The 15,210-nt window shown below is 39.1% G+C and overlaps 1 protein-coding gene across 6 annotated transcripts in view; it reads right to left on the bottom strand.

Moving 5' to 3' along the window:
- Positions 1-15,210, bottom strand: part of ADAMTS20 (ADAM metallopeptidase with thrombospondin type 1 motif 20) — a 125,943-nt gene that overhangs the window by 59,813 nt on the left and 50,920 nt on the right. For all 6 annotated transcript variants that reach the window (XM_061639924.1, XM_061639926.1, XM_061639921.1 and 3 more), the window contains exons 12-14: positions 6,143-6,288; positions 4,674-4,855; positions 4,440-4,576 (exon numbers count right to left, since the gene is read on the bottom strand). In XM_061639924.1, the coding sequence (XP_061495908.1) occupies positions 4,440-4,576; positions 4,674-4,855; positions 6,143-6,288 (465 nt within the window). The remainder of the gene's footprint in view (positions 1-4,439; positions 4,577-4,673; positions 4,856-6,142; positions 6,289-15,210) is intronic.

Here is a 15,210-nt window from a genome sequence, read left to right as displayed (position 1 = left end):
ATTGAAATTCAGTTTATTTGCCCTCAACCAGCCCATTACCAAGCTCAAATAATGACTCAAGTCTTCTGTCAATTCAGTTCTCTTCCTTCCTCCTCTCTCCCTGCAAGTTGTCACTACTCCTGCCACTGCCAAATCATCACTGCAGCTACTAAGTGCTGGAGGAGGATGAAATAGGGTTTGGAGGATTGATGGGGAACTGAGTGGTTAGTTGGGGCAAGGGCTTGGAATCTAGCCAAACTACTACCTGATTTTGTGATGTACTTCAGTTTATTGACGAGCCAGCTTGACACAAGCTAGGCACAGCTCACTTATTACCACATTACATTAGATTCAGACACTGTTAAGAATTGAGTCACACAGGGTCAGTTAAGACAAACACTTGGCAGAAATCTTGCGCCGAAGACGATCGGACACTGGTTAGAGCAGCAATAGCTGCCTACCAGGTGGCAACAAAGGCAACAAAGAGGGAATTCTTTGCTGCCTCTATTGCGTCGGCAGAGTGTTGTCCCAGGAGGTTGTTCCAAGTGGTCCAAAGCCTGGTCGGTCCAGTTGCTCAGGAACCCATGGAGTATTCTAAAGCCTCCTGTGATATATTTTCTAAACACTTTGCCAATAAAATCGAGCGCCTGAAGAGCATGATTCCGTATGCCGTGGATACAGGAAGTGGGCCAGAGTTGGCCAGTTGCATTCCGGTCCGGTGGGATCGGTTTCAGCCTCTTCCCGCTGAGGAAGTGGACAAGGTGTTCTTTACTGTGAAGCCAACCACCTGTTTGCTTGATCCTTGCCCTTCGTGGCTCATTATGAGCTACAAACAAAGACTGGGCGAAGGGATCAAGGCAGTGGTAAATGCATCCTTGGAAGAGGGTGCAATGCCATCAGCCCTCAAGGAGGCAGTGATAAAGCCCATCTTGAAAAAGTCCTCCTTGGATCCCCAAGAGTTGAATAACTTTCGCCCAGTCTCTAATTTACCATTCTTGGGCAAGGTGATAGAGCGAGTGGTGGCCAAACAGTTACAGACACACTTGAATGAAGCAGATTATTTAGATCCATTCCAATCGGGCTTCAGGACTGGACATGGAACTGAAACAGCCTTGGTCGCCCTGCTGGATGATATGAGGAGGGCGCTGGATAGGGGAGAGTATACCTTCCTCGTCCTCCTGGATCTCTCAGCGGCTTTCGATACCGTTGACCACAGTATCCTCTTAAATCGCCTGGAGGGATTAGGAATAGGGGGCACTGTTTTACGGTGGTTCCGTTCCTATCTGTCAGATAGGCATCAACGGGTGGCATTGGGGGATGAGGTTTCAGACCCTTGGCCTCTCAATTGTGGAGTCCCACATGGTTCTATCCTCTCCCCCATGCTATTCAACATCAGCTATTCACCGCTGTGAGCCATCATCAGGAGTTTTGGGCTGCAGTGTCACCAATATGCGGATGACACTCAGCTCTACCTCTCATTTAAGTCCTCACCAGAGTTGGCTGTGAACACCATGTCCAAGTGCCTGGAATCTGTAAGTGGATGGATGGGAGAGAACAGGCTGAAACTAAACCCCAACAAGACTGAGGTGTTGCTCGTGGGAGACAAGAGAAGGTTGGGAGATATAGACTTGGTGCTCAACGGGGTGAGAAGGATCCAAGGTCATTCTTGACTCCCAGCTGTCCATGGAGGCTCAGGTTTCGGCAGTGAGCCGGGCAGCTTGGTATCAATTACATCTGATACAGAGGCTGCGACCCTACCTTCCTGTTCATCTGCTCCCACGGGTGATACATGCCCTGGTGTCCTCTCGCTTAGACTACTGTAATGCGCTCTACGTGGGGTTACCCTTGAAAACGGTCCGGAAATTACAGCTGGTACAGAATGCGGCGGCACGCTTGATTAAGCATAGCCGTCGCCATGATCATATCACTCCGGTGTTAGTCGATCTACACTGGCTACCAGTGGTTTACCGGGCCCAATTCAAGGTGTTGGTGCTGACCTTTAAAGCCCTATACGGTTTCAGCCCAGTTTATCTGAAGGAACGCCTCCAGCATCACCAATTATGCCACCTGACGAGATCAGCCACACAAGACCTCCTCTCGGTCCCACCAGTCAAAACAGCCAGGCTGGTGCAGACCAGAGAGAGGGCATTCTCGATTGTGGCCCCCACCCTCTGGAATTCCCTTCTTTTTGACCTTCAACATGCCTCCTCCCTGATGACGTTTCGTCGAGCCTTGAAGACCTGGCTATTCAGGCAGGCCTACAGGATTGTTGGGGTGGATTAGTTTTATAATGTATTAATTGGATGGCTGGTTTTAGATTAATTGTTGACTGTGATTTTGGTGATTTGTATACTGTATTTTATTATGTTATTGTACGTCGCCTAGAGTGTCTGTTAATTCGGACAGATAGGCGACTCACAAATAAAATTTTATTATTATTATTATTATTATTATTATTATTATTATTATTACTGCCAAATCACCAAATCATAATATGGCAACCAGGAATGGCCACACTTTTTCCCCATTTCTCTCCCTTGTCCTCACTTCCCCTGAAGGCATTCCCTCCTCCCTTTCAATTTTAGTAATACTGCAAGCATTACATCAGCACCCACACTTTCACTAGCTGTAGTTAGCTCAAACCAAAATTTGCAAACCCACTTCTGGCCATGGCTTTAGACAAGTTTGATGCTAACACCTCAGCAGAAAAACCATAGTGCAGACGTAACACAGGTATCTCAAAATCTGAAAGGAAAATGTGTGCATAAGTGGGAAGAATGGAGGTGGAGGACTAAGTGGGACACTCCCAATCACCAAACTATGTTTCAGTAAAGGATTAGTACTGTGACAATGCAATGGAATAAGATCTTTCCTTCAATTATTGGCTAATCTTTGTAAGAGGTGAAACTTTTTCATTACATGTTGATTAATGATATGTTGGCTTCATATGACTTTGTTATCATGAGATAATTATACTAATCATATGACTAACATGGTCACTGGATTCCACTCTTAAGTGAATCAGGACAATACACTGTTTCAACAATCAGTTCTGAGAACATTAGGCAATTTCTAGAAAGGTATCTGTTTTAGTCTGTTGCAGCAAAAACAACAAAAGGTTTTGGGGCACCTTAAAAACTATGGGTGCTGCCTGACAGGGGCTTATATTACAAACAGGTCTTAAATATAAGAAGTTTTCTGTGTATTTGGCACGTTAGCGTCAACACATTCCTATTTGTTCAGTCATGAATATTAACTGCTATACCGTGGCTTGCTGTCCACACCAATGAGCTGAGGTTGATGGAATATATCCCAGCTGTTTTTTTGTCCCTCCCCTCAATCAGTCCTTCACCACCCTCCATTACTTTTCTACATTTTGGGCATATGCACAGGTCTTTCTGTACCTGTGCATGTGCACCTTAAAAAAATCACAGGAAGTGCACAAGAGTAAACATTACCACCCTTAGTTATCATATTGCACAATGGACAATATGGAAGCTTGTAATTTTTGTGGTAGGTCAAATATCTATTTCAATTAAAAGAAATAATACTGAGATCTTGTGCGTGTTACTTACCTGACTTGTATAAGGCTTGCCAAGAGTGGTAGAGGTCTTGTACAAGACCTCCATTTTAATAAATAATATTTTTTAATTAAAAGCCTGATGTACATTCAGTTCTTACGGTCTCCAACACAATTCCGCATGATTGCTGTACAGACATCATGAGAGAATACCTCCTTTGAACTGGGCATGCTTTCAGCATACGGCAATCAGTGGAAATAAGTGTCTTTCATTTGGTATTTGGGGGCTGCCGGGACCAATTGGCTAGGTTGTGCTCAGATGAGGAGCAAATGGAAATGGGGGTGTGGCAATAAAAGCCACCCAACAAAATGTCACCACACACACCAGCAGTGATTGCAGATGTACAACAGGTTATTTTTACTAATCGGATATAGTAGGGGGTAAATCCAAATTTAATATACAAAGAAGTATAGGCTGGCATTTTGATGATGCCAATGTGGACGCTGCAAAAAGCTTGTGTCCCATTTGGAAGCATCTTATGAAATTTATTGTGGCATACAATTTTGTGGACAACATTTCACTTAATACCAATGCCAGGATGTCATTAATTTTTTTCATGGTCTGTACTTTTTTACATTTCCTTTCATTTCAACCTTCCACTGTTTACAATTCCACCTCCCAATCATGTATTACTTATTTAATTTCAATTATGAATAGTTTCCCATGAGGCATCCTGAAGCCTATATATCTGCTGCGACTCAAGATAACACTTCATGCATCTGATAAAACTTCAGCCATGTAATGGACTATAATTTATAGTATACTGCAGCTCGTGCTAAAAAGCACTTCAAGGCGCCACAAGACTCTTTGTCATTCTTAAGACAATTTCCAACAGGATTTGTATTGTTTATATAGAATCACCACAGTGAAATTAATTACCCTGCATAAGCCTTGAACACATATGTCATGAGTGTCTGTTCCACATGCAGTACCATCAACAACTCTGTCTTTCAGCTGATAGTAAGATGTTGTGCCAGAAACACGGCAAAAAAGCTTACAGCGGTCCTTCATAGAAACTGGTGGGGGAGAAAAAAGGCAAGTAAGTTTTTGTCACTTGTGAAACGTTATTCAAAATTAACATTTAGTTAAAAATAAAAGTTTCTGATTACTTACTGCCACTGTATTTCGGAAGCCAGCGCACAGTAGATGTTAGTCCATTGATGTTGAAATGTTTACCATCAAACTCAGAGCACTGCTGCTCTCGAAAATCTTTTCTGCCTTTGGGACATGAATCAGTATTACATGATCGAAATTTCATCCTCCGACCCACACAGTATTTTCCACCATGTTTTGGCCTAATGAAAATTGCATTTCAATCATGTTAAGAGCAGACAGACACTCGTATTAAAACTAAAACTTCCCAAGAGATTTGACTGATAACAGACTTCTATCAGGACACAATATAAAACCCTTTTGGAACTAATTTACACTGATGTAGTTTTTATTTGAGGGCTAGTGTGGTGTAGTGGTTAAGGTGCTGGACTACGACCTGGGAAAACAGGGTTCGAATCTCCACACAGCCATGAAGCTCACTGGGTGACCTTGGACTAGTCACTGCCTCCCAGCCTCAGAGAAAGGCAATGATAAATCACCTCTGAATACTGCTTACCATGAAAACCCTGTTCATAGGGTTGCCATAAGTTGGAATCGACTTGAAGGCAGTCCATTTCCATTTTCAGTTTTTATTTATTTGGAACATTTTTATACTGCCTTTCAATTAAAATTTTCTATGGCAACTTACAACAGGTCATAACAAACATTAAAAAGCAAAAATACTCAATATAACAAAACAATGTACATCAGTGCACAAACACACATTTTTACAAACCCTATTGCATTTTTCTAATCCTTCACTATATTCACTCCAGAAATGCAGTTTGTACAAACCAACAATTTATTACATAGCGTGTTTCATTTGTTATGCACTATTCATTATTTCTAACCTTAAAATTCAAGAAACACATTGAAATTATACTGTATGGCCATATGTCTTTAAAGGTTCAAACAGACGTGCTTTCCTTGATAAATCAGAGTCTAAAATACAGCCATATTTTTAAGAGTTCAGAAGCAAACATCCATGCCTGCCTGGATCTGACTAAGCAGAAATAACTGCTAAACAGTATTTCTGCTTCTACTAAGCAGAAATAACTGCTCAATAAAAACAGTTACGATTTGTAACTATGTTTGTAACTTAGCAGAAATCAGTTCTGATTTGTAACTATGTTCTGAAAATTCAATAAAGTATGAATTAAAAAAAGGAAAAAAGAAATAACAGTTAAAGACTGTTAAATAGTGTCCCAAATTTACAGGGTTTGCTGTGTGGCCTGTTTTAGTAAGAGACTGAAAACAAGCTTTGTGGCAACACTCATCTATTTCCTGGGGCAAGTAGTAACTCCTTCCAGGTTAGTAGGTGATTTCAAGCCAGGGAGACACAGGTATGAATCAATGGAAAGGTTAAATGTTATGTAATGATCTGATCTGTTATGGAAAACTACTGTTAATCTATTATTACTTTCAAAGGGCTAGGTGGAGTAAATATATTCTCAAAGCACATATATTTAAAATAAAGAATAAACACATACTCAGGCCGATTACAGAATCTGGTTGAACTTTTGATACCACCTCCACACGTTCTGGTGCATGAACTGTAAGATCCCCAGGATCCCCATTCTCCATCTACAGGGAGCCTTTCCATTTCTTTGCTTACACAAATCCCATGATGGCAATGCTGCTCAATTGACAAACATAATAAAATTAAATAACAAAATTAAAATCAGAAAAACTATTTCAGTATGCACAGAATCTGATAATCAAATGTAAGAACAGGAACTGATATCCAAGGAAAATTAAATCAGAAAATTACTGTGACAATAAAACAGTATTTAATGAACTTTACTTTCAAAATTAACAATTCAGGAATCTGGAAAGCTCAGTATCCACTGGGATAATGGCTCAAGCTATCATTTATGCATCTAAATGAGATGTTTGGCAATTTAAAAGCAATCTGATCCTAGCAGCTTTCATTCAAGACATCATAAAATCTGGCTTTAAAGTCTTGCTAGTATTTTTATACATATTATGCAATGAAATAGGCATGAGCACCAATTTATGTTCATCAGAATAGAAAGCAAACTTACAACTCATCCAAGTAGACAGGCCTCCAATATGCAACAGACCAAAGGGGTGTATGCGTGTGAAACTAGTGTTTACAGATGACAGATTTGTTCTTATGAAACCATGGGATGATTAAAAAAACCCTCTGTGGCATTAAATGCCCTCAAGTAGCATGGTTGCAGCACCCCTATGGTTGCTTTCATAGCACTTGTAGAAATTTCATCTCCCACTCACATAGGATAGATTTCCTCCTTTCATTCCAAATTAAGGAGTTTATTTTCTGTATGATGTGTAACCACGCAATCTACCCTAATATGGTGAGTGGGTGATGTTGACATTTCACCGCCATGCAACCCCAGGCAAAGTGCACATAAGGTACTCTTTAGATAAGAGGTAGCCAACGAGGTGCATCCAGATAATGCTGGATTACAATTCCCATCAGATCCAACTGGCATTGTCAATGGGCAGGAATTATGAGAGTTGTAGTCCAGAAACATATGGAGGGCACCATGTTGGCAACCTTTGCTTTAGATGTTCTGTCAGCTGTCTTCTCATAGCTTCTAAGAATCTGAGGGAATGTTTAAATGACTCTACATGGCAGGACTACTTGGATCTTTCCCATGGAATCAGAACCTCTCTCCTGACACAAGGCAAATATCTGTAGGAAAAACCAATGCAATGAAACCTGCCCATGTGGTTGGGTCATTTAACTGTTTTATCAGCTGCATGGGAATGACTCATGGATATGTGGCTCCCTGTGAAGAAGTTAACAAGATTAATGTGTAGCCTTGGAGACAAGATTACTGTGTAGCCTTCATTAGTATTTGTATTCTGTATCAGTGACACTTATTATTAATCTAATACTACCAAATAAGCAACGCTATTCCAGATAGGAAAGAAAGATTTCAGAACTGTTGTACATGTAGTAATAACAGAAAAATGCATACCATTTTGCATGATGCACAAAAACTCTAGCTACAACTAAGCACAGAATAACCATATCAACATTTTTTTAAAAAAAGATACAAATCAATTAAATTTCTATGAGGGAAGGAAATCAAAATCAAAACTCTATTCTCTGCCCCCTATACCAAACTGCAATTTGAGCAAAAGAGTGTATTTTTCATTGCACTTTAAAAAAGGCTTTAAAGTCCATTAATGTTGCATATGCCAATAGCTATTCTGACACAAAAAAGTGAATAAATATGATATTTTGAGTTCACATTCACTGCAAACAAATACTTCCAAGCTGGTACATTATTCAGGGTGAGTTCCAAATGTGAGTCATACTTGGAGTAGGCCCATTTTCAAATCAATGGACAGAATGGATGATTAATTTCAAGTGGTCTACTCTGAGTTAGTTATCATCATTTAGAATCCAACACTGGGTGGCTGGGCAGCAGAATATGTGGTGAACCACTTTATAAAGGCAGGTTTCACATTAATCTCTGCCAATCTTTTATCTGCTCCAAAGAGAAAAAGTTATGTGAAACAACCCACCCTTTGAGAAGTGCTGTTGTTGTTATGTGCCTTTAAGTTGATTCCAACTTATGGCAACCCTATGAATCTGCAACCTCCAAGAGCATCTGTTATAAACCACCCTGTTCAGATCTTGTAAGTTAAGGTCTGTGGCTTCCTTTATGGAATCAAGCCATCTCTTGTTTGGTCTTCCTCTTTTTCTACTCCCTTCTGTTTTCCCCAGCATTATTGTCTTTTCTAGTGAATCATATCTTCTCATGATGTGTCCACAGTATGATAACCTCCGTTTCGTCAATTTAGCTTCTAGTGATAGTTCCGGTTTAATTTGTTCTATGACCCAATTATTTGTCTTTTTCGCAGTCCATGGTATGCACAAAGCTCTCCTCCAGCACCACATTTCAAATGAATTGAGTTTTCTCTTATCCACTTTTTTCATTGTCCAACTTTCACATCTATACATAGAGATGGGGAATACCATGGTCTGAATGATCCTGACTTTAGTGTTCAGTGATACATCTTTGCATTTGAAGACCTTTTCTAGTTCTCTCATAGCTGCCCTCCCCAGTTCTAGCCTTCTTCTGATTTCTTTTTTTTTATCATTAATTTTTATTCAAATTTTTAAAAACAGAAAACAAAACAAAACAAAAATAATTAAACAATAAAATAAAATGTTGACTTCCGATTTGTCGCAGATCAGTTATAGGTCTACAATATATAACAATCCTGTCTCTTAGATTATATTATAAAATCACTTTCCTCCAGTAGTTATCTTAATTAATCATCAAATCTCATAAACATTACTTTATTCTTTCCACAAAAAGTCAAAGAGAGGTTTCAATTCCTTGAGAGATATGTCTTTCAATTTTTCTCCAAATAAACATGTCGATTAATCCATCTCATTCAAATCTGTTAGGTTCAATAATTTCAATAGCCATTCTTCCATTATCAATATTAATTCCATCTTCCATCTTCAATAATCCTGTTAAGTCCAGTAATTTCAGTAGCCATTCTTCCATTATCAGTATCCCATAATAATCTTGTTATCATAACCACAGTTCAAATAAACATATCGATTATTAAGTCCAGTAATTTCAGTAGTCATTCTTCCATTATCAGTATCCCATAATAATCTTGTTGTCATAGCCACAGTTCAAATAAACATATCGATTAATCCATCTCATCAAATCTGTTAGGTCCAATAATTTCAATAACCACTCCTCCATTATCAATATTAATTCCATCTTCCATCTTCAACAGTCCTGCCAAGTCCAGTAATTTCAGTATCCATTCTTCCATTATCAGTATCCCATGATCAATAGTCCTGTTAAGTCCAGTAATTTCAGTATCCATTCTTCCATTATCAGTATCCCATGATAATCTTGCTGTCATAGCCATAGTCATATAGTAAGAGTCTGATGGGAATTTCCTTTATCACAAATATTTCTTTGCCATCAATTCTGAATATGTTACTGAAATATTGTTGTAAAGTCATATCTCTGTTCTTCTTTTTTACAAAATGCACTGGCTCATCTCTTGAGAATTTTTCCATTGTCACATATCTGTAGTTAATTCCATAGGTTTTTTCTATGTCAAGCTCCATCACATCATTCCAGTCCAGAAAATTATCCAGGACATTGATAATTTTATCTCTAATATCTTCATTAATTTCTTCAGAGACAACGTTGAATTCCAAACAGTAAACTTTATTTCTAATATCCATAAACTCCAGATCTTTTTCCAATTCCACATTTGTTCCAATCTCCAGGGCTTGTATCTTCCCTTTAATTTTTCTTTTCTTATCTCTATCCTCATCAATCTCCCCTCTCACAAGATCCCCTATTTCTTTAAGCTCCTGCGTCATTTTGCCAAATTCAATTTTCATCTCCTGTCTACCCTGTCTCAGGGTTTGTTTCGTTATCTCAATCTCATCCATTATTTTCTGAAACATAATTTCTTCCATGGTCTTAGCCACTTTCCTGATTGCCATTCTTAAAACCACGAAAACAAAAATTATTTCAGCCACAATTGGGTTAATATTCCAGGCTTGATGACAGTGTAGACAGTACAGCCTGCCTTATCTCTTATATGTTCAGGAATACAAAACAAATTTAGTTCCCAGCATCAAAAAAGTTAGTGGCGTCATGAACAAGCAGATTCGTCAAAATGAAATAGACCAAAAAGAAAATAGTCCCGGACATATAATACTCCAAAGTTCATAAATCAAATTTATTTATTTATTTTCCCTCCTCGAAATAGAAATCCCTCTTCCGTTAGTATCTTTAGAATGCACTTCCAGGCCAGCTTTTTGCAATAAAAACAAAGATAAGCTTTTTCAATTTCTTTCCTCCTTAATTTCGTGAATAAAAGAGAAGAGTTATCTCACCCAGACATTCTTTATAGCTGATTCATTGACAAATCTTTTTGCTGAATCAATTTAAACCAAGTGAAAAAAAATAGAAAGAAGGATGCTTGCCTGTTAAAGTCCGTTTTTCTTTGAAGAAAAGATAAACGTGTCGCTTAATCAGTTAGAGCTTGTTGGAAATCCATCCGGCATTGCTGGCTGAACTTTCTCTCATAAATTAATGAAATCCAGTCCCCCCAACCAAAACAGGCTTTGTGGTTAATCTCTACGTTTCTCCCTTCCCGGGAGAAAATCTTTACCAGTCAAAAAGAGAGTTCTGACTGATTTTAAAACTGAAAAAGCTTCTTCTGAGACGAGAGCTCGTCTCAAAAAGCAGCCACAGGCGAAGTCATCCTTCCCGGAAGTCCCTTCTTCTGATTTCTTGACCATTGTCTCCATTTTGGTTAATGACTGTGCCACGGTATTGATAATCCTTGAGTTCGAGTTCAATATCCTCGTTGTCAACTTTAAAGTTACATAAATCTTCTGCTGTCATTACTTTAGTCTTTTTGACATTCAGCTTTCCTGCTTTTGTGCTTTCCTCTTTAACTTTCATCAGCATTCATTTCAAATCACTGTTGGTTTCTGCTAGTACTATGGTATTGTCTGCATATCTTAAATTATTGATATTTCTCCCTCCAATTTTCACACCTCCATCTTGGTCCAATCCCGATTTCCGTATATGTTCTGTGTATAGATTAAACAAATAGGGTGATAAAATACACCCTTGTCTCGTACCCTTTCCAATTAGGAACCAATCGGTTTCTCCATATTCTGTCCTTACAGTACAGTACTGTACTGTAGCCTCTTGTCCAGAGTATAGGCTGCGCATCAGGACAATCAGATGCTGTGGCACCCCCATTTCTTTTTAAGATTCCATAGTTTTTCATGATCTCCACAATCAAAGGCTTTGCTGTAGTCTATAAAGCACAGAGTGATTTCCTTATGAAATTCCTTGCCCCGTTCCATTATCCAACGTATGTTTGCCATATGATCTCTGGTGCCTCTTCTCTTTCTAAATCCAGCTTGGACATCTGGCATTTCTCGCTCCATATATGGTAAGAGCCTTTGTTGTAGGATCTTGGAGTATTACTTGCATGAGATATTAAGGCAACAGTTCAATAATTACTGCATTCCATGGGATCCCCTTTCTTTGGAATTGGGATGTAGATTGAACACTTCCAGTCTGTTGGCCATTGTTTAGTTTTCCATATTTGTTGACAAATTTTTGTCAAAATTTGGACAGATTCAGTCTGAGTTGTTTGTAGCAACTCTATTGGTATGCCATCTGTACTGGTGGTTTGTTTCTTCCAAGTATTTTAAGAGCAGCTTTCACCTCACATTCTAGAATTTCTGGTTCTTCATCATACGGTTCCTCCATGAATGAATCTGTCATCCTGGCATCTCTTTTATAGAGTTCTTCAGCGTATTGTTTCCATCTTCCTTTTACTTCATATTGGCCAGTCAGTGTGTTCCTCTGTTGATTATTCAACATCCCTACTCTTGGTTTAAATTTTCCTTTCATTTCTCTGATCTTTCAGAACAGGGCTCTTGTTCTACCCTTTTTGTTGTCCTCTTCCATTTCTATACAATAAGTACTGTAATAGTTCTCTTTGTCCCTACGTACTAGTCGCTGCATTGTTGCATTGAGGGTTCTAACCGTGTTTCTATCTCCTTCTGTTTTTGCTTTCCTTCTCTCTTTAACCATTTAAAGAGTTTCTTCAGTCAGCCACTGAGGTCTTTCTCTCTTTTTAACTAGAGGTCTTTTTGCATTCTTCTCTGATAATGTCTCTGACTTCAATCCATAGTTCTTCTGGTTCTCTGTCAACTAAGTTTAAAGCCTCAAATCTGTTCCTTATTTGATCTTTATATTTTTCTGGGATGTTATTTAAATTGTATTTTGGCATTATGATTGCTTTGTTGTTGTTCTTTAGCTTTACTCTGATTTTCAATATTACCAGTTCATGATTTGTACCACAGTCTGCTCCTGTTTTCACAGAAAGTATGGAACTTCTCCATTTTCTGTTATCAGTTATATAATCAATGTTGGTGTGTGATCTTGTTTTGGTGTGTGATCAATTTCTTCCTGTACTTCTGCGTAACATATCTAATTCCTCCTTTTCTGCATTTGCCGTTGGTGTGTACACTTGGATGATGGTTATGTTAATAGGTTTCCCATTTAATCTCATTGATATCACTCGCTCAGACCTTGTGTTATAGCTCCTAATTGCTTTTGCTACATCACTTCTCACTATTAAAGCAACCCCATTTCTTATTTTCTCATTTCCTGCATAAAATATTTTGTAGTTGCCTGATTGAAAATGTCCAATTCCCATCCATTTTAATTCACTCACGCCATTACATATTTGTAATGTTGATACATTCCATTTCTTTCTCAACAATTTCTAACTTTCCCTGGTTCATGCTTCTCACATTCCATGTTTCTATTGTGTGCATCGTACAACTCCGGACTCTCCTTTCGCATCTGTGCACATCACTCTCTGGGCTTCCTTTTGGTTTTGACCCAGCTGCTCGTACTTGTCCTTTGTTCTTCCCCTGTAGCTCAATGCTACTCATACTTGTCCTTTGTTGTTCCCCAGTAGCTCAAGTGAGTGCCTTCTGACCTGGGGGTCTCATCTTCCAGCACTATCTCGTGTTGCATTTTGTATACTCTGTTCATAGGGTTTTCATGGTAAGAGGTATTCAGAGGTGGTTTACTCTGAATACTTCCTCTGAGTTTGGATGCATCTTAGTCTGGTGTCTCAGCTTTGACCATTCTGACTTGGGTGCCCCTGCAAGGAGTCTAGCCTCTTGGTCTAGACTCCTGATGGCATTGCTCTCAGCTTTTTCAACACTCTCAAACCCCCTCACCACATTAATGTGTGCATCCTAGAGGGGAGTGCATCCTATACTATTTTTAATGGAAATCATGGAATTATCAGAACTATAGGACTACAAGTGACATGAAGATTATTCAAGGTCTTTTTGAACATTACCTTAGTGACCTGTTTGGTGTGCTTCTTTCTCACAGCTCTCAGGAACATCAGAAGTCCAAGGTCATATGAGAGGAGTCAACAATCCCACCAGTTTCACCTCTTCCAGGAATCAGAGAATTTCAGGATGAGAAGGAGCCACACTGTGGAATCCTCCTATATGACCCTGGACTTCTGACATACTGACTGGTGAGGGTAGGAGAAATGCTCAAGTCTCCAGCACTGGACAGTGATATCAGAAAGGACCTTTAGGTCCTATGTTAGCTATATCCTGATTACAGTGAGCTCAGAAAGCAGGAGCTCACAAGAGGATAGTTTTGATTCTGTATCCAGGCCATTCTACAAATGGAAGTGTCCATGATTAGTGTGCTTAACCACAAATACTGGTTTGGAAAATGTACTAAGCCAAACCTTAGCTTAGCTCAGCACAGCAACAAAAAAGACCAGAGAGAAGCAAAGTAACTGTGAGCTCCTCTCTGTGTGGTTTAGCTTAGCATGTCATGCAGACTACCACAGTGATTTTAGAAGCAAACTCTCCTGTGCATATTTGATCTTCATAAGAATTTTTAATATTAATATTATACATATTTTTCATGTTTACCATATTATTTTCTTCCTTGTTATGTATAAAAGACTTCAAACTAATTCTGGATTCAGGTTTTCCCTTGGTTATTTCAACAATGGCTATCTCCTTCAACCAAAGGGACTGGGCTTTCTTCAGCCAAGCTGCTTAGGAACTGGAGCTCCGACGGTCATAATATCATTCCCTTTGGTGTAACCTCTCATTGGGAGTGCTAGATATGAAGTGGAACTTCACACTCCCAATCTGGAATAGGGAGAATTAGAAAGTCAGAAAACCAGAAAGAAGGCTAGATTCAGGGCACAGGCATCACTAAGTTCTTTATTCCCCATAGATATGATGTAATTTGTTCTCATTTAGCTTTGTAGACCGATTGACCAATTCACTAATAGGCAAAAAAACCCTTGTGGTTTAAGAATTACATTGAACTCAATAAGCATGCAAATGATCAAACCTGCCCTCCTCCCCTCCCCTTCCCTCTGCTCCCTTCCCCCCTTCTCCCCAGTGATCAGTTTCACATATCCTAAGCATGATTGCGGAGGAGTAAATCCCATTGCACTCAGTAAGCATGCAAATGATCGATCCATTCTCAGCAAATTTACACAGGATCTGATTTCATACCTCCCAGATTAAAAAAGCAGAAAAATTCACTAATAAGCAAAAAAAAACCTTGCGGTTTAAGAACGTACCTATAGCCAACAGATATTTCTATCAAACTTTAAAAAGCAGGGAAATTGGGAAGCTATAGTGAATGCACCAGAGGAGCAGGAGCCCTGACCTCCTCTCTGGGATATTGTACTGCCCTACAAATTTGTCAAAATGCAAACACAATTTGGGTTGGTCTTTCACAGTCCAATCCACTTCCTGTGTAGCTTCGAAGAATTTGGTCACATGTGCCTCTGAGCATATGGTGAGTGTGGCAACACCTGCAATCAGCCCAAGTAACAGAAACAAGACATGTGCTGTGCTGATCTTGTGTGAGCAGGAAGGAACAATGTTAAGACAGTTGATATAGTTCAAATAGTAACTTTAAATGTTATTTTGATTTGACTTTGCAATTTTGGTGACGTTTCCTATAGTAAA

Source organism: Rhineura floridana, chromosome 8 (assembly GCF_030035675.1).
Source record: "Rhineura floridana isolate rRhiFlo1 chromosome 8, rRhiFlo1.hap2, whole genome shotgun sequence".
NCBI classification, from domain to species: Eukaryota; Metazoa; Chordata; class Lepidosauria; order Squamata; family Rhineuridae; genus Rhineura; species Rhineura floridana.
Note: the sequence above shows the minus strand (reverse complement) of the source record. Positions and strands in the feature narration are given on the sequence as shown.